The 26,529-nt window shown below is 40.8% G+C and overlaps 1 protein-coding gene across 3 annotated transcripts in view; it reads left to right on the top strand.

Moving 5' to 3' along the window:
- The first annotated feature begins 1,369 nt into the window (after nt 1-1,369).
- Nucleotides 1,370-26,529, top strand: part of LOC139416451 (TOX high mobility group box family member 2-like) — a 123,542-nt gene continuing 98,382 nt past the window's right edge. Inside the window, exon 1 of one of the 3 annotated variants that reach the window (XM_071165067.1) lies at nt 1,370-1,928. In XM_071165067.1, coding sequence (XP_071021168.1) covers nt 1,839-1,928 — 90 coding nt within the window. In that variant the 5' untranslated portion in view covers nt 1,370-1,838. Of the gene's footprint in view, nt 1,929-2,853; nt 2,915-26,529 lie in introns of those variants that run through there. The other 2 variants (XM_071165068.1, XM_071165069.1) reach the window with 2 other exon arrangements.

Genomic DNA, 26,529 nt, shown 5'->3' with positions numbered 1-26,529 from the left:
CTGATAATGTTATTTTGACGGGAGACAACAACAATGTATTTGTAAACGATGGATGTTCCTTATGATTGGTTGTGGACCTGATTCATTCTGGAGCATATAGTGCATGCTGATTGTGTCGTGTGGACCGGACTGTATAGATTTGCCATTTGACACACAGGGTTAACTCCGTGGCCCAGTGCCATAGATTCATGGGAATGGAATGTGGAGTGCTGTATGTGTAGGGCTCCCTTCCCCAGCAGCCTTCACTGCCCATTGAATGCTAATGATCAGTATTATTAAAGAACAATTGATGGGATAGCAAACAAACAAGATAATAGAATTACTTCTAAAGCTTTATTGTCCTTTAATTACTAAATGCTCTATGGCAATTAATGGAACAAAAACACTACCCGCTTTAATGCAAAATAAAATGTATTGTGGCTGGGGTTAAAACAATAGTATTTGTAAAAGCTGGATAATGTGATCAAGCTCACGATACTGCTGTTGACGAATAGTGCAAAAATTGTTGAGTTTGAGGTGGTCTTTACTGAGACATGTTCGTATAATACTATGCCCCATTGTCTCACACCAGTCTGTCTGCATAATAATTATGTATCCTTTCAGTTGTTCTTTAAACAAACTTCAACTTATAAAGGCTTTATAGGGCATTTATAAATAATAAATTATAAACAAAGTCATAAAGGATATTATTCATTTTTAATTTGGTGGTTTAATAAATGTGGCATTACCCCTTTGCCACCCGTAGGATGACATTTGGTTACATGAAAGATTTAAAAAAGCATTGAAGCTCCAAATGCATTACTAAAGTGGATGTAACATGCAGCATATACTTTAGATCTGCATAAAGGATGCAAAGTCTACTAAAAACATTGTAAATTAAATTAGCTATTCTTTAATACATGTAATAATAAATATAGTAACAAATATATGAGGTACAGTACTGAAGAATCCGCTGAGGGAAATGATCATTTTCAAGGGAACCCTTTTCTTGATCAGGTTCCAAATCAAAATGCTAGCTGCATTTAAATTGGAAATAAATGGTTGATTCTAGGTTTTGCATAAATATGTGCTTTAAGAGGTTTGTGTTTAAGTATGAAAATAAATAAAAACCATGAAGAAACCATGCATTGACAGCAGAATGTGGGTCCAAACGAGTTCCTTTCAGCTTGGCACACTAAAACAAATGCAACCTTTGGAAAGAAGTAGACCTTGTAGTAGCAGTGGGTTCTTTATAATGCACAGCCGTGCACACTACTACATTTCCAGCTAATCAGAATCGCGCAGTTGCAGAAAGGAGAGCGGTTGTCAAGGCAGCCCCCAATATCCCCTCCCCCTTTTCCCGTTTATCAGCAGAGGTCGCATGGCATATGGAGAACAGTCCAACCACTTCTCTGTCCTGGAACCAATGTATGAATATGCACCTCCGTGACAAAGCCTATGGAGTATGAGAACAGCGGGGGAAAAAGAAGCAACATTATTAGAGTCTTACGCTTTTTAAAATATATATTTTTAACATAAACCAAGGGGGGATATTTAATTAAATTAGTTCTGGAGTACGTAATAGTATAACCGATCTGGAAATGTGCAGTTACTTTTGTTCTACGGTTGAGTGATAACTGCATTTGGCTCTCCAAAGTGGACGCATCTTGTAGTCTAGCGAAAAAAGGACTGTGCATCACCGGGACGCGAGTTGGTGCAGAAGTTCGACCGCGAACGGATGTGAGGGAAGAGTGCACTGAGAACCTCAACCCCCTTTTCTTTCTCTCCTGGCTAAACAATAGAGTCAAAGTCAAAGACACTGAAACTGATTTCATGCCGTCAGTCTCACAGACCCTGACATGGACGTGAGATTTTATCCTACGCACCCGTCAAGTGTGGGTTCTGATCCAAGTTGTCTAAGCTCGTTGGACTATTACCACGCGAACAAGGTAAATACAAAGTGCAGTCCTCCTCGTGCGGTAGTACCATGAGTTTGAAGACTACACGTTTTCTCACCTGCCCCCGCTTCTTCTTCAGCATGTCTGCAACATTTACGCAATGCACGTGTAGGCTATGGAATGTGGTGTTTAAAAGCTTAATTTGTTTCCTTCTACAAAAAGTATGTTTTGAGATGGTGTTCGTTCCCTGACAACCCACACCTCCACATAGCCTAAACAACGTTGTTCTCTACCACATATCTTATTCAGTCAACATTTTCGGCATATGATATAACTATTCTAGTCTAGAACATATAGCTATTTTGTTTTAGGCTATGTTTAACACAAGTTGGATACCTGCTACAATATATAGGCTACATTATTGCTGTTAGAATCAGTCTAGGCTAACGTTACTTTTGATAAACCATCGCTGTTATCATAATGCATTGCTCTTGCAGATGAATGAATGCACTTTCACGTTACCCAACATTTATAACCAGAGTGCGAATTACATTCGGTGGTCTGTTTTCTTTCACTGGACCTCCTGTGTGAACGCGCTTGCGTGTACAATAAAATGTTTTATGGGCCTACTAGTAAAGACGTGTCATTTAACGGTAAACATTTTTTTTTAATTATCTTTTAATTTGGCATGAACACAGCCAGTCATGGTTTCGTCTTATTGTCAAAAAGTAGGATACCTGCGCATGTTCGTTCACTCCAAAATAATAATTTCATCCAAACAGTAATATGCACTCGCGTCGTTAAATGAATGGAAAGAGACATCTGTAACAAAACACCTAACTGTTATGACATTCGGCGATTGTCATTGGGTCTACTTTCTTGTTGCCTGAATTAATTTTTGAGTCTTGTTGACAAAATTACCTTTTTTTTTGTAGAAAGAACAGTTGGGACATCTGAAAAGGGGCTGAAATACAGGACGGTCTCTGGATGATGAGTGCAGCCACATGGGGAAACATGTTTTTAACCATGACACAGAGGTGGGGTTGTTGTTTCATTTGGAATAAGCTTTCCACTGTAGCAGCTGGCATACGATTTACATTTTAAACAAATAGGATAATGGTTAAATCATCATTATTTAGAGACCCCCTCCAAAATTTGTCTTTCTTACATTTTGGGCAGTCTTCATTTTTGCAATCTTTTTTAGATTTAGTCTAGTCTTAGTCATTTTGACTTAAATACTGTTAAGCTTAGTCACATTTTTGTCATTTGAATAAGGATTTAGTCCAGTTATTGTCAAAATGACAAAAACAGTGGGCCATTTTAGTCAACTAAATGCCCATTAATTTTTAGTTACATCACATTTGTGTTGCTTCATTAATCTATAATAAACCTAAATCACTGACTTTCATGTGCACAAACATACATAGCCTTGTCCTGCCGACATATTTTTCGGCCTAACATCCTAGCGCATGATTCTCTCCCTAACAGCCAAATTGGCAGAAGAACGCATTACTCTGCAGCAGATTTAAAAATCTGACTAACATTTTCCCCTGGTGGAACTGGTGCTACTAACTTTTTCAGTTGGTGCCATGTCACCAGCCCATGATTTGGTCACACCAATTTTTTTCCTCCATGTCACGCAAACAATTATTTTTTAAATCACTGTAGAAAGACATTCACAGTGCTTTAGGCTTTGTAATAGACCACTGAGATGGTAGGCTATTCAATAAATAAGTTGTTTCATCTAACATGTCCAAGCAGGAATGCATGATTAAAGATGTTGATGTGCAACTTAATTCAGTGATTGTCATGAATTGTGAGTTGACAATAGGGTATTGTTGTTATATTTTACTGTTAAAATAGGGCTCCAGAATTTTCAGAATTTTGTTCTTCAATAGATAATCTCTATTGCACTCTGCACTGCCCTCTGCCATCTGGACAAGAGTAACACCTATGTGAGAATGCTGTTAATTGACTACAGATCAGTGCGCAACACCATAGTGCCCTCCAAGCTCAACACTAAGCTCAGGCCTAGGACTAAACACCTCCCTCTGCAACTGGATCCTGGACTTCCTGAAGGGCTGTCCCCAGGTGGTGAGGGTAGGCGACAACACATCAGCCACACTGACCCTCAACACGGGGGCCCCTCAGGGCTGCGTGCTTAATCCCCTTCTGTACTCCCTGTTCACCCACGACTGCGTGGCTGCGCACGATTCCAACACCATCATTAAGTTTGCTGTGACACAACCGTGGTAGGCCTGATCCCCGATGACAATGGGACAGCCTATAGGGAGATCAGTGACCTGGCAGTGTGGTGTCAGGACAACAACCTCTTCGTCAACATCAGCAAGACAATGGAGCTGATGGTAGACTACAGAAACGGAGGCCCAAGCACACCCCCAACAACATCGACAGGGCTGTAGTGGAGCGGGCCGAGAGCTTCAACTTCCACGGTGTCCACATCACTAAGGAATTAACATGGTCCACACACACCAACACAATCGTGAAAAAAGAGGCTGAAAATAATTGGCATGGGCCCTCAAATCCTCAAAAAGTTCTACAGCTGTACAATTGATAGCATCTTGACTAGGGCTGTTACGGTGACCGTATTACCGCCACACTGGCGGACACGAGTCATGACCGTAGTCTAATTCACGGTCACGGTAACTAGGCTTATCCAAGCTATGATGCTGCTGATTGTCATTAGTAGCCTATCAAGCGTCCTACATTCGCTATTTATGGGCATATATTACCTTTTTTTCCCATGCCCCTGTTCCGAGACAGGTGCATGATAATGGTCCATTCTAAATCAAAACTAATTTCATATATATATTATTTAGTATATGTGAAGACAATATTAAATACAGAATAGTCAGATAGGTGAAAATATTAGCCTGTCACTTGTGAATGACGTATTATCACTTGTGAATGATGCCCATAGTGTGCAGTAAGGCAAGAAACAGCGCATGCCTTTTTTCCCCAGACTTTTTCAAATTATAGTCGCACACCTCATGTAGCCTAGCCCATAGGCCTATATGTTTTGATAAGGTTTGTATCACAACTAAAGTGGCTACATAACTTCTTAAAATTAAGCACATTAATCCACTTCACAACTGGTTGGCACTGATGCGACCAATTAAAAATGTAACTTGCACAGCCAAGTCAAAGGGTCGCAAAATGCGACTAAATGGTCGCAGTCTGGAACCCTGTCCTTTGACATACTGTAGCTATGTTGTAATCAAAGTTATGTCATAAGTAGTGGTTACAGCAAGCTAACTAGCTAGCCTTATCAATCTGTTATTACCTGAGCGTATATATTGGAATGATGTGCTTTCCGATGTCTTTTGAGGTTGGTAGTATTTTTGTCAACTTGTCAACCTGTCTCCCTGTCCCTGTCAGCGATATAACAAACGCTGTCTTTTCCCGTGGAAATCATTGCATTCTTGTCTTGTTTGAATCGACCTTATACGTAAAGTGGCTCCAAATGTCGCTATTTTTTCTACCAGGAGCTTGCACCTGGGAGAGTAGGGAGAGTAGCCATGCTGGGAGAGTAGCCATGCTTTATTCACATGATTGATTTGTTGCCGCCAGATTGGAGAACGGTTGCCTGGCAGAGAGGTGACTCGTGAATGACCTGGGCATGGTATATATTTTCCACCGCATTGCAACAATTTAATGAGAAAGCCTTACAATCCTGCTCATGTCATGCATGCTTTTGATTAGACCAAACAAATAACACTGAAAAGCTCTCAATGTCTCCAAAAACTCTTGTCAAATCCACTGACTAGTAAGATTTTAGTCACAGAGAACATTTAGTTAACATTTTGTTTCTGTCAACAGAAATGACAAAAATGCTTTGTTTAGTTATAGTATTTTTCTGGGTCTATTCAGTCAGTTATCGTCTCGTTAATTTAGGGGGGCTCATGTCTCATTCAGGGGGTCTGAGACCCTCTCTGGGCCGCTGTAATCCATACCTTTTTGGATTATTTTCAATCACCTTGTACGGTAGGTAGGCTACTGCTCTCGTTCTGAGAGGCTATCCCGTCAGATGAATTAGCATGTTGGATCAAAATAGGCCATGGGCTATTTGTCCATATTGCCCGTATCTTTGATGATTCTGAGTCCCAGTCATGGTGTCTCACTGTGAGATGAATACAAAAATGGTTTTAGAGACGCATCTTTTTACACCCCACTGCTTCAGTTCTCTGACACTTCATCTCCATCTTTGGAGGATGTATGGTTGACCTAGCCAACTATAGCTAGGCTACTTATGATCTATTGCTTGTTAGTTTTTTGCTTTTGTTGTGCTTGAGATTATGAAAAGCGCGATAGAAATGTAATCAAATTATTATTATACCAAATATAGTTTATTCAAGCAAAAAGCTCTAACAAAGGCCAAGAGGCCGACACGTAAGCTTCAATATAAAAGTGATGTTAGCAAGAGCAGTGCGCGGGTTTCTTTTTTTCTTTTAACCTATTTAATTGTTATGCACCTGCAACAAGATAGCTCAGATGTGCGAGTGCATTTTTGAATGTTGAAATGGAACACAACAACAGTAGATGTACCGGTATCAAATAAATGATTTAATTACACACAAGAAACACTTTTCAATGAGAAAACAGAAATCCACTTTGGGTTTAAAAAAAGGACCACTTCCAGTGTGCGGCTGTGAACTCCCCTCCCCTCGTGCCGACTCCGGTGGGGGGAGCTTTTAACTCCTGGAAAATATGCAAAAGAATAGCTCTCAGTCATCAAACATACTACATGTAAAGGCCTGTAAAACGTATTATGCCAATTACAGTACATTTCTCTGGAATACACTTGCACATTTCTAACACGTAACACTGAGTGTACAAAACATTAGGAACACCTGCTCTTTCTATTGCATAGACTGACCGGGTCAATGCTATAATCCCTTATTGATGTCACTTGTTAAATCCACTTCAATTATTGTAGATGAAGGGGAGAAGACAGGTTAAAGAAGGATTTTTAGGCCTTGAGACAATTGAGACGTGGATTGTGTATGTGTGCCATTCAGAGGGTGAATGTGAAAGACAAAAGATTTAAGTGCCTTTGAATGGGCTATGGTAGCAGGTGCCAGGCGCACTGGTTTGACTGTGTCAAGAACTGCAAAGCTGCTGAGTTTTTCACGCTCAACAGTTTCCCGTGTGTGTCAAGAATGGTCCATCACCCAAATGACATCCAGCCAACTTGACACAACTGTGGGAAGCATTAGGGTCAACATGGGCCAGCATCCCTTTGGAACACTTTCGACCGAGGTTCTCCCACTTCTTTTTCACCCATGCAGGTGTCAGCTGCCCCTCCAGCTCACACTCCTTCACATATATTCTTAACAGGCATAAGATGAAGTACAACATTAACCAAAACATAGCTAGACTGCCACATAATTTGTAAAATTGGAAGGTGAAACAGTAACGAGTGCATTTTACCATTACTTTCACCATAACAGCTTATGTGCAATGAAACTACACAGATAAACAGTGACAAATTAGGAGAACTAGGGGATTAGAGAAGTGTTGGGACTAGCTATCTCTTGATCAGGACTCTCGGTTCCATTACATTACACATAAGAGTCATTGGACAAAGGCGTCTTCTGTTGGGTGGAGTTTTGTTAAGATTCCCACATCGCTTGCGGTAGCACTTGTTTACGGAAAACAGATGGAAGACGAGGCAGCCACATGTGCTAATTAGCTATCAAGCATGCTCCGAACTCCTGTGTGTAAGGGTAACTCAGGAAGTGTAGTGGAAGTGTAGTTTCGTCAGACGGAGAGACACCCATAGCTGTATGGATCTGTTCAAAACTACTACAGTAAGTGTATCTTCTTTCTCGCTGATGAAAGATAAGGGCCATATGTTTCAAAAGCGAGATAGCAAACAATGATTATTGACGTTTTTAAACGTTAAAACTCAAAAGTCGGGATTGTAGTTCACACGAGGCAGTCGTGGGCAAAGCTAATGGCTGTGAACTTTAGGGAGAGGGCAGAAAGCCACCTAGAGTTTTGGAGCTGTGACCAGCACCACAGCTAGTGGCAATGCATAGTGCATTGGCAAGAGGACTAACTATGTCCACATGACTTACTCAAACCCTTTTCTTGTGGCATTTCTCCTGCTGATTTCACTACTGAATTAAATGCCTTGTATTGTCATCAGACCTTGTAACAGTTTGAACACAAGCCCTGGTATTTACAACAAGTAGCTCGCTAACTCGGTTAATATCAAATATGAAGTTATCGCTAAACAACAAGAAAGTAAACCCAGTTATAACTTTTAGTCCTACTAAAGCACGTAGTTTGCTAAATGCACGGCAGGCAGCAGGCTGCAGATCTGTTTTCAATGATGTAACGTTATGATGAAATAGTTCGCTATTCGCCATCCTCCAAGTTGTTTTGTTGTTTACGTGAAGCTGTCTATCAAAACGCTCAGCCCTCCCTTTTCCAATGTATTGTGGCTGTGAAATTCCCGAAAAGTGTGCAGAGAATTCTACTAGATGAAAAACCAAAATTAGTATAATATCCTGGCATTTAAAAGCATAGTCGATTTTCAAAGATGCACATACTTCTATTTTCACATACTGAGAATGTGTCATGCACAATTGCGTTGTTTCCCACTATAAATTGATTTCTGTAGTGCATCCCCATATCTAATTGATCAGCTGTTGTCAAAGCCAAAGTGAGTGTGACATCTGGGCATTTAAAGTATACTTTGTGTTTGAAATGTCTATTAAACATGATTTTGTTTTCGCATACTCCAGTGGCCTACTATTTAGGATGCAATTATGGGTAGTAGGACACGGCCAGTATCTCAGGAAGAAAGAACGCATCAAGTTGGCTATAATAGGCTACAATGGAATGCTCCAAAATATGTCTTTGGTCCCTTGAATCTCAGGTATTTATTTGAAATATTTAAAAGTGGCCTATGCTTCTGGTTGAGAGGTCCCTCACAAGGCGAGATTACAATCACCCCACATGTAACATTAACTGCCTTCACTGGCATTACAAATGAGACGGAGACCATTGGAACCATCTGATCTCATGTTAACAAGGTGCACAGGGTCAGTTTCTTATCCTCAAACCGTTGTCAAACTGGCTGTCTCATTTAAGAGTTGCATCAACCTCTCTAATGTAGGCCATATCTATATCTGATCTATCAGTAGCTAATCGTTTTAGGTGGGCTCTGCTGCTGAGATCCTCAGGAATTTTGACACATACCCTTTCAGAGATGGAAAGGAGGCAAGAGAGTCTCATGATTGCTCATTTCCATGACAAGATAATATGCCATTAGCAGACACTTTTATTTAAAGCGACTTCCAGCAGTGCGTGTATAAATGGTCATATGGGTGGCCACAGCGGGAGTCGAACCCATTTTTAACACCATGCTCTACCAACTGAGCTACACAGGTGCTGTTTTAGGTTTTTGTTGCACACTTCCTAATTAGTCATTGTGATCCCTGGTTAAACCTATGACGTATTTTGGGAGAAGAGATGAGAATATGATTGGCTTAACGGTGAGGTGATTTGCCTAAAAAAAAGGTCCCGGGAAGATTTGCTGGCTGCAGTATGCCCCTTGAATATCCATCCTCAAGCCGAATCACATCTCTGAATATATGGGAGAATAAACAATTCTTGTTTCTTACTATCCCCCTGAAAAGCAATTTGCAGCCTGAGGAAATGTTTTTCTTTTCATAGGTCTTGAATTAACAAGTCTCACGTGTCTCACCAAAGCTTGATTGGAAAACACGATAAAACATTTTCTGGTATAAATAAAAAGGTATGTTTCTTTGCCAGCATTTTTTCAGAGCAAATTTACTACTTACTTTCAAATCCACATAGGTTACAAACCTTGTTATGGTAACTAATTAGCATGCTTATGAGGCATCCAGAGAATCAAGAATGGTGTGGGTCTGTTTTAGCATACAACTGTTCATTTTAGTGTGACTGCTCTTACATATTTTAAAGGTATTTCAAGGAAATTAATTTCAGTAAGAGGTTAATCAATGACCCTATGATTCAGTTCAACTGACCATGGCACTCTCCATAATTGGTTGAAATGTCTTGACGAGAGAAAATGTAACGCCTTTTTTTCAGATTTCATTTTTATATGGCTCCAAAGCATTGCATGTCAATTCCTCCATCATGTCTATAACACCCTATAGCTACCCATTTTACCTGGCGGAGCTGAACCGTGCACATTTGAGGGCAAATGGAATTCTGTGAAATTATCACGTGAGGGGCTGCTGGAGAAGGAAAAGAGAATTGGTAAGGAGTTGAGACTTTCACATGTCCATGAATAACTCTGAATAATGTCTGTGATAATACGTCTCTCTTACTCTGTGGCGCTCCCGCAGCCTAGAAATAACATCAAACGTTGTAATTACTGCCGTCTTTGTGCTACTTTGGAATATGAACCAGTACTATGTTTTAGTGTTCTCTACCTTTGCTTTCAGCATATCAAGTAATTTCTGCATAGGTTGTCTGTAAACGATAGAAAATAATGGAGTTGAACTAAATTTTTTCTACTGCCACTTCTAGATGTTTTGTTCAGCTGTAATTATGTATGGTCTTCTATTCTGTCATCCAGCACGTTCAGTTTGTTTTGGGAAATAAGGGTACGCAATGGCAAATCCACTGTTTGTATAACTAAATCAGACAGTGCAGCTGTCCTTCTGTCCTACAGTATGCTGAACACTTTAAGTGGAGGCCACACCCAGGTCCTATATTTTCCGACAACTGACATCTGGATGCCTGTCTGCCTGCTTTATATACCAAGCCAAGGCCGCGTAAATCATTGTCTGTAGGATATATATATATATATATTATATTTAAGTTTACATACACCTACTCAGTTTTTCACAATTCCTGACATTTAATCCTAGTAAAATTCCCTGTCTTAGGTCAGTTAGGATCACCACTTTCTTTTAAGAATCTAAAATGTCAGAATAATAGTAGAGAGAATGATTTATTTCAGCTTTTATTTCTTTCATCACATTCCCAGTGGGTCAGAAGTTTACATACACTCAATTAGTATTTGGTAGTATTGCCTTTCAATTTTTAACTTGGGTCAAACATTTCGGGTAGCCTTCCACAAGCTTCCCACAATAAGTTGGGTGAATTTTGTCCCATTCCCCCTGACAGAGCTGGTGGTACTTAGGCCTCCTTGCTCGCACACGCTTTTTTAAGTTCTGCCCACACATTTTCTATAGGATTGAGGTCAGGGCTTTGTGATGGCCACTCCAATACCTTGCCTTTGTTGTCCTTAAGCCAATATATCCACATAACTTTCCTACTCATGATGCCATCTATTTTGTGAAGTGCCCCAGTCCTTCCTGCAGCAAAGCACCCCCACAACATGATGCTGCCACCCCCATGCTTCACGGTTGGGACAGTGTTTGTTCTTTGGCTTGCAAGCCTCCCCCATTTTCCTCCTAACATAGCGATGGTCATTTAGGCCAAACAGTTCTATTTTTGTTTCATCAGACCAGGAGACATTTCTCCAAAAAGAACGATATTTGTCCCAATGTGTTGCAAACCGTAGTCTGGCCTTTTAACCTCTCTAGGGCTAGCGTCCCACCTGGCCAACATCCTGTGAGATTGCAGAGCGCCAATTTCTAATACAAAAATACTCATTGTAAAAATTCAGAAAAGATAAACCAATTTTACATAGGTTTAAAGATGAACTTCTTGTGAGTCCAACCACGGTGTCAGATTTAAAAAATGCTTTACGGCGAAAGCATACCTTACAATTATTTGAGAACATAGCCCAGCAGACAAATCATTACAAACAGTAACCAGCCAAGTAGAAGAGTTACACAAGTCAGAAATAGAGATAAAATTAATCACTTACCTTTGATGATCTTCATATGTTTGCACTCAGAAGACATTCATTTATTCCATAAATGTTCCTTTTGTTCGATAAAGTCTCTCTTTATAGCCGAAAACCTCCATTTGTTTGCTCATTTTCTTCAGTAATCCACAGGCTCAAACGCAGTCACAACAGGCAGACAAAAAAATCCAAATTGTATCCGTAAAGTTCATAGAAACATGTCAAACGATGTTTATATTCAATCCTCAGGTTGTTTTTAGCCTAAATAATCAATAATATTTCAAACGGACAATAACGTCGTCAATATAAAAGGTAAACAAGAAAGGCACTCTCTCGGTCGCGTGCATGAAAAAGCTCAGTGACACGGCAGGGTCCACTTATTCAGACTGCTCTTACTCCCTCATTTTTCAGAATACAAGCCTGAAACAATTTCTAAAGACTGTTTACATCTAGTGGAAGGCATAGGAACTGCAATTTGAGTCGTAAGTCAATGGATACTGTAATGGCATTGAATAGAAAACAACAAAAATCCTACTTCCTGAATGGATTTTTCTCTGGTTTCCGCCTGCCAAATCAGTTCTGTTATACTCACAGACATTATTTTAACAGTTTTGGAAACTTTAGAGTGTTTTCTATCCAGATCTACTAATTATATGCATATCCTATCTTCTGGGCCTGAGTAGAAGGCAGTTTACTTTGGGCATGCTTTTCATCCAAAATTCCAAATGCTGCCCCCTACCCTAGAGAAGGTAAAGGCGGTTTTGGAGCAGTGGATATTCCTTGCTGAGCGGCCTTTCAGGTTATGTCGATATAGGACTAGTTTTTACTGTGGATAAAGATACTTTTGTTCCTGTTTCCTCCAGCATCTTCACAAGGTCCTTTGCTGTTGTTCTGGGATTGATTTGCACTTTTCACACCAAAGTACGTTCATCTCTAGGAGACAGAACGCATATCCTTCCTGAGAGGTATGACAGATGCGTGGTCCCATGGTGTTTATACTTGCATACTATTGTTTGTACAGAATAATGTGGTACCTTCAGGCGTTTGGAAATTGCTCTCAAGGATGAACCAGACTTGTGGAGATCTACCATTTTTTTCTGAGGTCTTGGCTGATTTCTTTTTATTTTCCCATGATGTCAAGCAAAGAGGGACTGAGTTTGAAGGTAGGCCTTGAAATAAATACACAGATACACCTCCAATTGACTCAAATGATGTCAATTAGCCTATCAGAAGCTTCTAAAGCCATGACGTAATTATCTGGAATTTTCCAAGCTGTTTAGCGGCACAGTCAATTTAGTGTATGTAAACTTCTGACCCACTGGAATTGTGATACAGTGAATTATAAAAGTGAATCAGTGAATCATGCACAAAGTATAAAGGAAATCAGCCAATTTAAATATGTTCATTAAGCCCTAATATATGGATTTGACATGAATGGGAATACAGATATGCATCTATTGGTCACATATGCCTTTAAAAAAAGTAGGGGCTAGGATCAGAAAACCAGTCAGTATCTGGTGTGACCACCATTTTCCTCATGCAGCACGACACATCTCCTTCACATAGAGTTGGTCAGGCTGTTGATTATGACCTGTGGAATGTTGTCCCACTCCTCTTCAATGGCTGTGCGAGGTTGTTGGATATTGGCGGCAACTGGAACACACTGTCCTACACGTCGATCCCGGGCATCTCAAACATGCTCGATGGGTGATAGTTCTATTGAGTATGCAGGCCATGGAAGAACTGGGATATTTTCAGCTTCCAGGAGTTGTGTAAAGGTCCTTGCGACATGGGGCCGTGCATTATCATGCTGAAACATGAGGTGATGGCGGTGGATGAATGGCATGTCAATGGGCCTCAGGATCTCATTCCGGTATCTCTGTGCATTCAAATTGCCATCAAGAAAATGCAATTGTGTTCATTGTCCGTAGCTTACGCCTGCCTGCCCATACCATAACCCCACCAGCACCATGGGGCACTCTGTTCACAATGTTGACATCAGCAAACTGCTCGCCCACACGATGCCATACATGGTCTGCGGTTGTGGGGACAGTTAGACGTACTACCAAATTCTCTAAAACGACGTTGGAGGCGGCTTTTGGTAGAGAAATTAACATTTCATTTTCTGGAAACAGCTCTGGTGGACATGCCCGCAGTCATCATGCCAATTGCACGCTTCCTCAAAACTTGAGACATCTGTGGCATTGTGTTGTGTGACAAAACTGCACATTTTAGAGCGGTCTTTTATTATCCCTGGCGCAAGGTGCACCTGTGTAACGATCATGCTGTTTAATCATCTTGTTGATCTGCCACACCTGTCAGGTGGATGGATTATCTTTGCAATGGAGAAATGCTCACTGACAGGGATGTAAACAAATTTGTCCACCAAATATGAGAGAAATAAGCTTTTTGTGTTTATGGAACATTTCTGGGATCTTTTATTTTATCTTTACATGTTGTGTTTATATTTTTGTTCAGTGTATATTCACACACATGAAACCAATGCAAAACTTGTTGGTCTGAAGCATTTGTAATATTGTTAATTCCATTAGATGCCAGGGAATAATTCAAGCTACGGTACGGTTTTATATCCTAGGGCAGCAAATGTAGTAATGTAGCTATTAGCTAATAACAAGCCCTATTGTGGTGAAGGGAGAGCGAGTGGAACGGGTTGAAATAATCAGTGCCACACAGCAGGTGGACAATGTGTGTGTCTCAAATGGCACACTATTCACTATATAGTGAGCTACTTTTGACCAGGGCTCATACGATGTATTGCACTGTGTAGAGAATAGGGTGCCATTTGGATTGCAGCCAGTGTGTTCTCACTCTGACCTCAGCCATTCACTGGTTTTGCTGACTTAGACATCACAATCACAATTGCTTTTCTAGACTGTGAAGGGGAAGGCCATGCATACCACAGTGTGGACTCATGACACAGAGGGCCCAGGAGAAACAACATGCAGTAAATCACTTGTGCTCCAAGGAGATTTTACTGGGAATTTGTACCATTTGAAATCATCCATGGGGCAGATATTTTGTACAGGAGACTCACTAGATTGTTTTTGTTAGATGTGAGAATGTCTTCGGGCCCCCGTCTCATTTTGAACCTCTAACTGAGCGAATTTTGTTCTGCCCCAAGCTTTAGATTCTCCAAGAAGACATCCATTTGAATTTGTGAACTTTTTTGCCAAGTTTTAATAAAACACCTCTAGTTGTCAACTGTAATATCATCAAGAGAGTAATTACAGCATAGAAGAGCTCCATGCAGCTCGTCTTAGAACAGGGATTAGTCCTATTTAAGAGTTGGATTTATGTAAATCAGCCTGAAGAGAGAGCAAAGGAAGCCAAGAAATGATCAGTCCGTACTAGAGGTCGACCGATTAATCGGAATGGCCGATTAATTAGGGCCGATTTCAAGTTTTCATAACAATCGGAAATCGGTATTTTTGGACACCGATTTGGCCGATTAAAAAAAAAAGTTATATTTTTTTACACCTTTATTTAACTAGGCAAGTCAGTTAAGAACACATTCTTATTTTCAATGACGGCCTAGAAACGGTGGGTTAACTGCCTTGCTCAGGGGCAGAACGACAGATTTTTACCTTGTCAGCTCAGGGATTCAATCTTGCAACCTTACAGTTAACTAGTCCAACGCTCTAACCACCTGCCTCTCATTGCACTCCACAAGGAGCCTGCCTGTTCCACAAATGCAGTAAGAAGCCAGGGTAAGTTGCTAGCTAGCATTAAACTTATCTTATAAAAAACAATCAATCATAATCACTAGTTAACTACACATGGTTGATGATATTACTAGTTTATCTAGCGTGTCCTGCGTTGCATATAATCGATGCGGTGCGCATTCGCCAAAAAGGACTGTCGTTGCTCCAACTTGTACCCAACCATAAATATCAATGCCTTTCTTTAAATCAATACACAGAAGTATATATTTTTAAACCTGCATATTTAGCTAAAATAAATCCAGGTTAGCAGGCAATATTAACCAAGTGAAATTGTGTCGGTGTATATGCAACAGTTTGTGCCGCCTGGCTCGTTGCGAACTAATTTGCCAGAATTGTACGTAATTATGACATAACATTGAAGGTTGTACAATGTAACAGCAATATTTAGACTTAGGGATGCCACCCGTTAAATAAAATACGGAATGGTTCCGTATTTCACTGAAATAATAAACGCTTTGTTTTCGAAATGATAGTTTCCGGATTCGACCATATTAATGACCAAAGTATGTGTGTTATTATGTTATAAATAAGTCTATGAGTTGATATTTGATAGAGCAGTCTGATATTTGATAGAGCAGTCTGACTGAGCGATGGTAGGCACTAGCAGGCTCGTAAGCATTCATTCAAACAGCACTTTCGTGCGTTTTGCCAGCAGCTCTTTGCAATGCTTCAAGCATTGAGCTGTTTATGACTTCAAGCCTATCAACTCCCGAGATTAGGCTGGTGTATCCGATGTGAAATGGCTAGCTAGTTAGCGGGGTGCGCGCTAATAGCGTTTCAAACGTCACAAAATCTGAGACTTGGAGTGGTTGTTCCCCTAGCTCTGCAAGGGCCACGGATTTTGTGGAGCGATGGGTAGCGATGATTCGAGGGTGGCTGTTGTCGATGTGTTGCTGGTTCGAGCCCAGGTAGGGGCGAGGAGAGGGACGAAAGCTATACTGTTACACTGGCAATACTAAAGTGCCTATAAGAACATCCAATAGTCAAAGGTATATGAAATACAAATGGTATAGAGAGAAATAGTCCTATAAATACTATATTAACTACAACCTAAAACCTCTTACCTTGGAATATTGAAGTTAAAAGGAACCACCAGCTTTCATATGTTCTCATGTTCTGAGCAAGGAACTTAAACGTTAGCTTTTGTTCATGGCACATATTGCACTTTTACTTTCCTCTCCAACACTTTGTTTTTGCATTATTTAAACCAAATTGAACATGTTTTATTATTTATTTGAGGCTAAATGGATGTTTATTGATGTATTATATTAAGTTAAAATAAGTGTTCATTCAGTATTGTTCTAATTGTCATTATTACAAATACATTTAAAAAATCCACCGATTAATCGGTATCAGCTTTTTTTGGTCCTCCAATAATCGGTATCGGCATTGAAAAATCATAATCGGTCGACCTCTAGTCCGTACTGTGCATGTAGTGTTTGTATTGAGCGTCTCTCTGTGTGTTGGATAGTGTGAGGGAGAGGGAGAGAGAGATTCAAAGCGATAAAGAGAGAGAGACAGAAAAATGAATACCCGTGCACTAATTAGTGGGACTGGCAGCCATGGATTGCTGCCTGTTGTTGTAAGAGAGAGAGGGGGGAGTAGTCTGTTCCTCGGAGCGGCTGTTGGCATAATTAAGACCAGCCGGCCTGTTCCAGTAAGACTTCGTCAGAACGAGCCTCCCATGGGGCAACTCCACGGCACTCTAATTTTACCTGCAGAAAAGAAAGAAACTGCTGTGGGTTAGGCCCCTAGGTGTAGTGTTAAGCGTTGATTATGTTTGTTAATGGTTACGAGCGCCGAGAAGTCAAAAGCTGGGGTTGTTAAAATGGATGCGCTAATAACAGTGTATGTCCATCACGTTGGTTCCACTTCTTGCTGCATGAGGACAGAAGCATGGACAAACATTTTGGATGTCTTAGAATCACAAGGAAGCTATTGTTCTACTGGCCTTGACATGTTCATAGACCTTTCTGGTATCCTTCAGCCATTTGTGTGTGGGGTTGAGTTGTGTAGAATATTTGAGGGGATCAGTTTGAGCAAGGTGAGGGACAAAACCGATAATCCTGATCACATAATGAACAGATATTTGGGATGTAGGTGTTTTGCAGTCTCACAAAGCCAATCTTACAAATTGTGCCTCTTTGACACGACTATTGGAATATGACTATTCTGTTAGAAATTCCTGGGCTTCTGAGGCTAGATGATTTGTAGATCAGTGATTCTGCCCAGTCCGGCTGCAATGTAGAGGATTTCAAAGTCAAAGATGTACACTAAGCTATATGGAATTGTTTAGCTATTTGATTTAGAATTTTAAGACCCATGGGAAACAACATTGGCCAGCATCCCTGTGGAACGCTTTCGACACCTGGTAGAGTCCATGCCCCAACGAATTGAGGCTGTTCTGAGGGCGGGGGGCGGGGGGGAGGTATATTCAGTGTATACTGAATATACATTTTTTAAACTGTTATCTGGGGATATTCAGACGAGTCTTCTAAGGCCTGTGGGCCTTAGTCCAAACTGTTCAGATGCTACAGACAGAAGTTGGCATATCGTCTGTACCGACTTCAGACGAGTCCCAAGACGCTTGTGGGGGTCGTAGAGCAAAACAGAAAACACCGTCTGTAACGATCCTCTTCCTGTGAATGACTGGACCAAAGCGCAGTGTGAGACGTGTTCATGATATTTATTTAAAATCAGAACACTAGAAGAAAAAATAACAAAGAGGAAAACGAACAGTTCTGTAAGGAAACTAATAATACAGAAAACAACTACCCACCAAACCCATGTGGGCAAGAGCTGCCTAAGAATGGTTCCCAATCAGAGACAACGATAGACAGCTGTCCCTGATTGAGAACCATACCCGGCCAAAAACAAAGAAATACAAAAACATAGAAAAAAAGAACATAGAATGCCCACCCTAGTCACACCCTGGCCTAACCAAAATAGAGAATAAAAGCCTCTCTATGGCCAGGGCATGACACCATCGTGTTCGTGAGAGTCTCATCTTTTCCATAATAGTTTGCAGACCAAACCGTTCGGACGCTACAGACGGTTGTGTGAGAAGACCAATTTTCGGGATGTCTCACGGTCTGACAAACACAGCTTTAGCTTTGTCATTTTTCACCGCAGATGCGGAAGTGCGACATCGTGGATGCGGTGGATTGAGACTCAAACAGATTTTTTTATTATGTTAATTACATTTCCGCGGGGACATTGACGCTAGTTAAAGTGATCAACCAACAGAGGGAGATAATACGAGGGGGAAAATTAATGAATTTATTAATGAATGGGGAGGAATGCAAGCTGCTCGGGCTGTGTGTATGTATGGAAGAGTCTGTGAGCTGGACAAACATTCACAGTTGTCTCAGCCTCCTGAGGTATGTCCTGTACAAATAGTATCAGCAATGGCAAGCTCTTCGTCTGGCTTAAAAGCTCTTTCCCACACTTGTTTTTTCTGAATATCCTTTACAAACATTATCGGGTGAATGTCAATGCTGTGTTTGCACTGCGGCCTGGAGGGATGGTATCAACGAAAAAGGTTACATTCATTAATGATCTAGCTCCAAATGCAAACAAACAAACAGATGGGAAGTCTTACATTTTATCCAACTGTTCTAACAGTTCAAGTAGTTATTTAAAAGGCTCAAATCTAGACACCAAAGATACGTTTTGTCGTAATGTTGCGCTGTTCTGTTGCAAAATGGCGGTGTTGCATCATCCCTTGTAGCTCCAACATATGTTTAGCTCGTGGTGTGTTACCCTCAGCCTTGATAAATGGCATACATGCAATCCATCACCATGACATAGAATGTGTGTTATATTTAGTATCAGTCTCCTTCAGAAATCCATTGGGCTTATCGATCCCATTGGTTGTCAGGTAGGAGATGGACCTGAATGACTGTGCCTCTCTCTTATACGAGGCTGTGTCTCCTGCCTTGTCCCTCGTCTGTCAGGAATGCCGGATTTATTGTGTGTGACATATTTAGCTAGCAGATATAATTGCCTGTGCGAGGTGATGATAGCCCCATCCAATGGAGTCACTGGAGAGGGCGCCGGCAGCGTGACAGCGAGATCGAATCTGTGGCTCATTCTTCTTCATTGAGACTTAATGATGAGATGAATTCACAATGGGCAGAGAGAAACATTACAGCGTATGGCAGAGCCAAGCAGAAGCCGTCTTTTTCCTCACAGCATTTCTGTAATGAAGTGGTGTGGCAGAACAGAGAGGGAGAGAGACGGAGAGAGAGGCCTTATTTGTCTTTGTTTTGTCCGGCTGTTTAGTTTCAGCCAGACAAGCCATCCTGTTGAGGGATGCAAGAAAAACAAACAGAGGAAATAAAGTGTAACACCGTGTTGTGCTCAGTTGATTCTGTTTCATCGAAACAACACCATGACAACTTAGTAATTGTTGTTAACACCGCAAACACAGGAAAGAGTCCCTTAGCATATATTTTTTTATAGAACTGTTAATCACACAGTAGACAGTAGTGAAAAAAACACTGCCTGTGTGTGCACACTTGTGCACATGCATGTGTATGTGTGTTGGGAAGAGAGAGAAACAGAGACGCTGAAAGAGGAATGCATGAGAACATTTGAACAGTTGCTCCTTTCAGCCTGGATCTGAAACTGAAATAAAACCTGAATTGTTTACTAAAATGGCTAGATCTCTGTTCTTCAGCAGCTCAATGTCCTGCAGGACCTCATGTTGTCTAAATTCGTGACGTTCCAATGTACGTGGTGACTTTGAATATCTCAAATAGCATACTGTATGTGGGCAATTCCAAGGTAACAGAGTGATGTGGAGACTCAGATTTTTTCACTTTAAAATGTACCTCAAACATAAAACAATGATTGCAAAGTTAAACAAACCATAGAGCTCTATGCACAAGGAGAACTTTAGTCATTTTGCATAGAGTTGTGTGGTTTGTTTAACATGGAATTGCCCATGTATCAATGGATTTAACATGTGGAAGATAACACTCCAACTCATTTGAATTTACTGAACAGCAGGTTTTGGGTATGCACTGGTACCCAGTACTCAAATGGCAAAACATGCTTGACTCCTTACTTACTTTCTTGAGTCCTTTCCTTCATAAACAGTGCAACCATGAGGCCTGAGGTCAATACGATATTTGGTGGGATTTACTTCACTACACAGGTCTGAAAATACACACCAATCAAGCCTAACTGATTATAGACGAAAATAGACTGCTGGTCAATTGTACCTCTTCACCCTTTCTGTTGCTTACCCTGTTGTAAAAACCCATAGAGAGTATAGAGGCTTGAGGGTGCAATGCCAGCAGGGCTAAAAAGAGCTTATGAAAACATAATAACCGTCCTGTTTTGGGCTTGATGAGTATCAAAAATTCAATGAAGAGCTCTGATGATCCGAAACAAGGCCCGTGGAATAAGAATGTCTGACTCATTTCATCAGAAAGAGCAGGTCAATATCGATTATATTGTCAGAATAAGGGCTATCGTTGGGCACTCTCATTGAAAATAAAGCACCGGGGCCCTTATGCATAAAGCGTCTCTGAGTAGGAGTGCTGATCTAGGACCTGACCATACAATCATATTCATTGTGATCTAAAAGGCAAAACTGAGCCTAGCCCAGCACACTTTCTTTGAGACACTTTGTGGATATAATCCCAGGTCCTCCCTATCCATACCATTTAAATCATTATGATCAAAAAAGGAAAACGAATCCTAAATCAGCACTCCTACACTGAGACGCTTTTTGAAAGTGGGCTAAGAGGTTCCTGTCGTAAACAGGAGCAAATGTTTGCGGTCCGACAGGTCATGTGATATCAAGTGAAACTGAATGGAGCCAACAAAGAGATCGTCGTCATATTTTATTGAACAAGATAATGTGGGCTAATCTCTGGCTCAGGTTACCCAGTGCTTTGTGGGAAATTAGAGATCATGTTGTAGGGGAAAATGACACCCCTCTAATCCCTTCCTCCCCATCCTCCTTTCTCTCTCATCAACCTCCCTACTTTCCCTCTTCATTGAACTGCATGCTTCCCATAAACTGGCACCGTTTAAGACCAAAAACAAACAAACAAACAGCCGTGTCCGTGCTTCAGAGATTGCGGCTGTTAAATGAATGACTAATCCGTTCGGGCAAGTGCTCAGCGTTTACTCTTACCCAAACAATGGCACTTGATACAGTGTGTCCTTGGTTTACACATAGGACTTCAGACCACTGGTGCTTTCTTACCGAAACACTGTCCTAGGGCCTATTATATTAGAGCAGGTGTTACAATAGAGTTAATACGATTTCCCAATTAGAACTGTACATATCAGACCCCTACAGGACCCCCCCCCCCCCCCGTGTGATTTCCACATGAGACTGTAATTAAGTCATCTCAGAGCCTTGAGCGCATGAGTTGCGCACCGAGCTGAGACCAATCTGGAGCTAATTGTCCTGAGTTTTAATTTCTAATAGAATAAGGACCAGCGGGAACAGAGCTTAATGAAGTGCATGCTGTGTGTGTGTGTGTGTGTGTTAAACTGCTTCAGAGCTAAAGATCAACTGACTCTGTATGAGTACTGTTTGCTTTCATCACTTCATCATCCGTCAAAATTTGATTAGACTTCCGGATTCTTCTAGCTGGCTGGATTTGTGGTGTTCAAGAACTTGTATTCCATTATCAGTCATGGACTGATAATAACCGAGTTCCTTTCAATGTAATGCTTTACGACTGTTCCAAGGCTAACGTCTTAGTTGTTCTAGGGTGTTGTGCCTTTCAACCGTGTTGAATCATTTATTTTGCTACAGTAATAACAAGGGTACGGGGTGAGGGAGGTGGGCCCGCTCCGCCTTAGTAAAGTGGAGAAAGTGCCTTTGCCTCAGGCGTCAAAGTTATTGCCTAGAAACCATGCATGTAGATTGTAACATTGAATGTGTTTACATTGCCTTGGGAATGTTTGTCTAATGATTTAGATTCCGGTAAGTTTGACATTGGAACAAATCCGTTTCGACTTGTGTGGGAAAATAAACCTCCAATAAGACAAGTAACAGCTGTACAAAATATGCTAGATTGTTTTCCGTGATACGTTCAGAACACTGTGTATACAAAACATTATGAACACCTGCTCTTTTCATGACAGACTGACCAGGTGAATCCAGGTGAAAGCTATGATCCCATATTAATGTCACCTGTTAAATCCACTTCAGTCAGTGTAGATGAAGGGGAGGAGACAGGTTAAAGAAGGATTTTTAAGCCTTGAGACAATTGAGACATGGATTGTGTATGTGTGGCATTCAGAGGGTGAATGGGCAAGACAAAAGATAGCAGTTAAATAAACATTGAATTGTTAATATAATCTCATTAGCTTACATAACATGCTTTAGCCTTTTTATTAGATTCTGTTTAGTCCATTGCTATCGCATATTCAAAACGTTTTGAAATGCTATTGCATTAGCAACAATATTCCTTGGATCTTAAAGGATTGACTTGGCCTATACTGTGTGTTATATTTCTTCATGAAGCCGAACCCGATCTAAATCCACTGGCAATACTTTTGCACCATCAAATTAATTATTCTAGAAAGACTATAGTGAATGTCATTTACTGTGCGCACTAGGGTCGAGTTTGCAACTGGCTCAAGGCTCTTCCTCTTATTGTTTCAACATGTCAGAGGCATTGTTTGAATGAGGTCATCCATTACCGATTTGGCCTGAGGCCAGGTTGACTTCGGCTGATTTTAATTGAATCTACAACATGACTCAAACTCAAACAAGCAGAGATTGCTCCGCCATGACAGCCTCATTATTCCACATTAAGGACTCATTTCGGAATGCATTGTGACTCGGCTGCTTGACGAACGATGGAAAGAGACTAAATAAATAAAAAAGTGGGGAGGGCTCGTTCTGGAGAAATATATTCTCAAGACATGAAATGATGGGAAAAGGGGGCTTGGGGGGGGTTGGGTTTTTACAAGTCAGAAGTGCATCATGCATTTCTGTCAAATAATGTCAAGTCAATAGCTATTAGTCTATATACTTGTACTATAGTTCATCAACGGGGAATGGCATTGACAGGAACGCTCTCATGAATGTATTACAAAACGTATTTGTAAAAGCATTGGCAGTGCAGAGAAGGTCAAACATGCAAATCAAGCCTAAGATAGATACAGACCTATGTCATCTGCAAACACAAGCAAATGAAGAAAAGCCATTTCAACACTTTAACTAACTGTACATCGGATAAAGGACGGATCAATATCATATACCAAGGCACTACAGGCACTACAGAGGGTAGTGCGTACGGCCCAGTACGGCCAAAGCTTCCTGGCATCCAAGACCTCTATACCAGGCGGTGTCAGAGGAAGGCCCTAAAAATTGTCAAAGACTCCAGCCACCCTAGTCATAGACTGTTCTCTCCGCTACCGCACGGCAAGCGGTACAGGCCACAAAACGAGCGGTACAGGCCACAAAACGAGGCCTCTATAAGTATAGACCTTTAATTGTTTGTATAAGGGACTGCGCCAAGTCTAGGTCCAAGAGGCTTCTAAACAGCTTCTACCCCCAAGCCATAAGACTACTGAACATCTAATCAAATGGCTACCCAGACTACTTGCATTGTCCCCCCCTTTTACGCTGCTGCTACTCTCTGTTATTATCTATGCATAAGTCACTTTAATAACTCTACCAACATGTCTATATTACCTCAATTACCTCGACTAACCGGTGCCCCCGCACATTGACTCTGTACTGGTACCCCCTGAATATAGCCTCGCTATTGTTATTTTCCTGCTGCGCTTAAATTTTTTGTTACTTAATTTCTTTTTTCTTCTTAAAACTGCATTGTTGGTTAAGGTAAGCATTTCACTGTAATGTCTACCTGTTGTATTCAGCGCATGTGACTTGCACAGAAACGCACGGTTGGCTTCAAACCGCCAGTGCCTCACAATAGGAAAGGAAATGTTGAGACTGTGAGGGCTGCAGAGAGAAGATAGGCAATGTTTGCTCAGGGCTAGGTATCGGGCACAAAAACAAACATGGCCACCCTTAATGAGCCTGTTTGCCTGCCAAAGGTAAAGACAGCTGCTCGCTCTCTCTCTCTCTCTTGCTCTCTTTCTTGCCACAATGGAACAGCCTCACTGTGCCACAGAGCAGTGGAACACTCCACGTCCCCATAGTAACGTTCACACTCTCTCTACATCCGGGGGAACTTATAACTGAGGTCAACAGAGATGGATAGAGTGATATGTACTGTAAATAGTGAGGCTATAGCTACAGGCCACAAAACGAGGCCTCTATAAGTATAGATCTTAAATTGTTTGTATAAGGGACTGTACTAGCCAAGTGACTGTAGTTTACTGTACGAGTTGAAAGAAGAGGGAAAACATACGCATAGGTTTGTGAGTTGAGAGCTTGTCAATGATGAGGCTCTCTTTGCAGTCGTATGTATGGGTAATGACTATAGTGGTCATACAGTAGTGCACAGTTGTCTTATATTTGTCTTGCCATCAATGGGGGGGTTGTTTTTAAGTGTTTGAAAATGTGGGTTATTTCCCTTTCAAAAACCTCAAGGGACTTCTGAAAATGCCCCTAATGCAAAAGAATATGAACAAAGTGGGGGGGGTATTGAAACGTTGAAAAGCACTTTCCTGGCTTACGAGAAAATGAATACACTTTCCTGTACCTGTCTGGCTGAATCAGCATTGACAAGTTTCTGCTTTCAGAGGCTATATTTAGCAATAGTTTTCAGGGTCGGTTTTTGAGTGAGAAGACTGCACCACTACCCTGCAGTGGGGAAGGCAACAAGAGACCACAAAACTAAGTCAAAGAAAGGGGCTTTCATAACGATTTTATACTTACAGTACCAGTCAATAGTTTGGACACACATACTCATTGAAGGATTTCTCTTTATTTTTACTATTTTCTACATTGTAGAATAATAGTGAAGACATCAAAACTATGAAATAACACACATGGAATCATGTAGTAACGAAAAACTGTTAAACAAATCAAAATATATTTTATATTTGAGATTCTTCAAAGTAGCCACCCTTTGCACGCTCTTAGCATTCTCTCAACCAGCTTCACCTGGAATGCTTTTCCAACAGTCTTGAAGGAGTTCACACATATGCTGAGCACTTGTTGGCTGCTTTTCCTTCACTCTGCAGTCCACTTCATCCCATACCACCCCCACCTCGTCACAACACAACTGATTGGCTCAAACACTTTAAGAAGGAAAGAAATTCCACAAATAAACTTTTATCAAGGCGTTCCAAGTAACTACCTCATGAAGCTGGTTGAGAGAATGTGCAAAGCTGTAATCAAGGCAAAGGTGGCTACTTTGAAGAATCTCAAATATAAAATATATTTTGATTTGATTAACACTTTTTTGGTTACTACATGATTCTAAATGTGTTATTTTATAGTTTTGATGTCGTCACTATTATTCTACAATGTAAAAAAGTATTAAAACCATGGAATGAGTAGGTGTTTCCAAACTTTTGACTGGTACTGTATGTGATTAGATTCAGAATGTTCTTTATCTCAATAAAAACTTCATTTAGATTTTAATTAGGATTTTCATGTTGTGAAAATACTGATACATTTAGACTGTGGTATCTATGTTGAGTAGAGTGGTAAAATATGCCAAATAAGATAGCTATTTGTATTTGTATTTATTAAGGATCCCCATTAGCTGCTGCCTGGCATCTGGCAACATTAAGGCAGTTATGTACAATTTAAAATATTACATGACATTACATTTCATAACACTTTTCACAACACATTAAGCGTGTTCCCTCAGGCCACGACTCTACTATCACATATCTATAATACAAAATCCATGTGTACGTGTGTGTAGAGTGCATGGCTTATCATGTGTATGTGTGTCTGTGCATGTGGGTGTGTCTCTTCACAGTCCCAGCTGTTCCATAAGGTGTATTTTTATAGATTAAAAAAAAAATCTGGTCCTACTGCTTGCATCAGTTATCTGAAGTGGAATAGAGTTCCATGTAGCCATGGCTCTATGTAGTACTGTGCGCCTCCCATAGTCTGTTCTTGACTTGGGGATTGTAAAGAGACCTTTGGTGGCATGTC

Source organism: Oncorhynchus clarkii, chromosome 9 (assembly GCF_045791955.1).
Source record: "Oncorhynchus clarkii lewisi isolate Uvic-CL-2024 chromosome 9, UVic_Ocla_1.0, whole genome shotgun sequence".
NCBI lineage: Eukaryota > Metazoa > Chordata > Actinopteri > Salmoniformes > Salmonidae > Oncorhynchus > Oncorhynchus clarkii.
The sequence above is the reverse complement of the archived record's forward strand: the minus strand, read 5'-3'. Positions and strand labels throughout refer to the sequence as shown.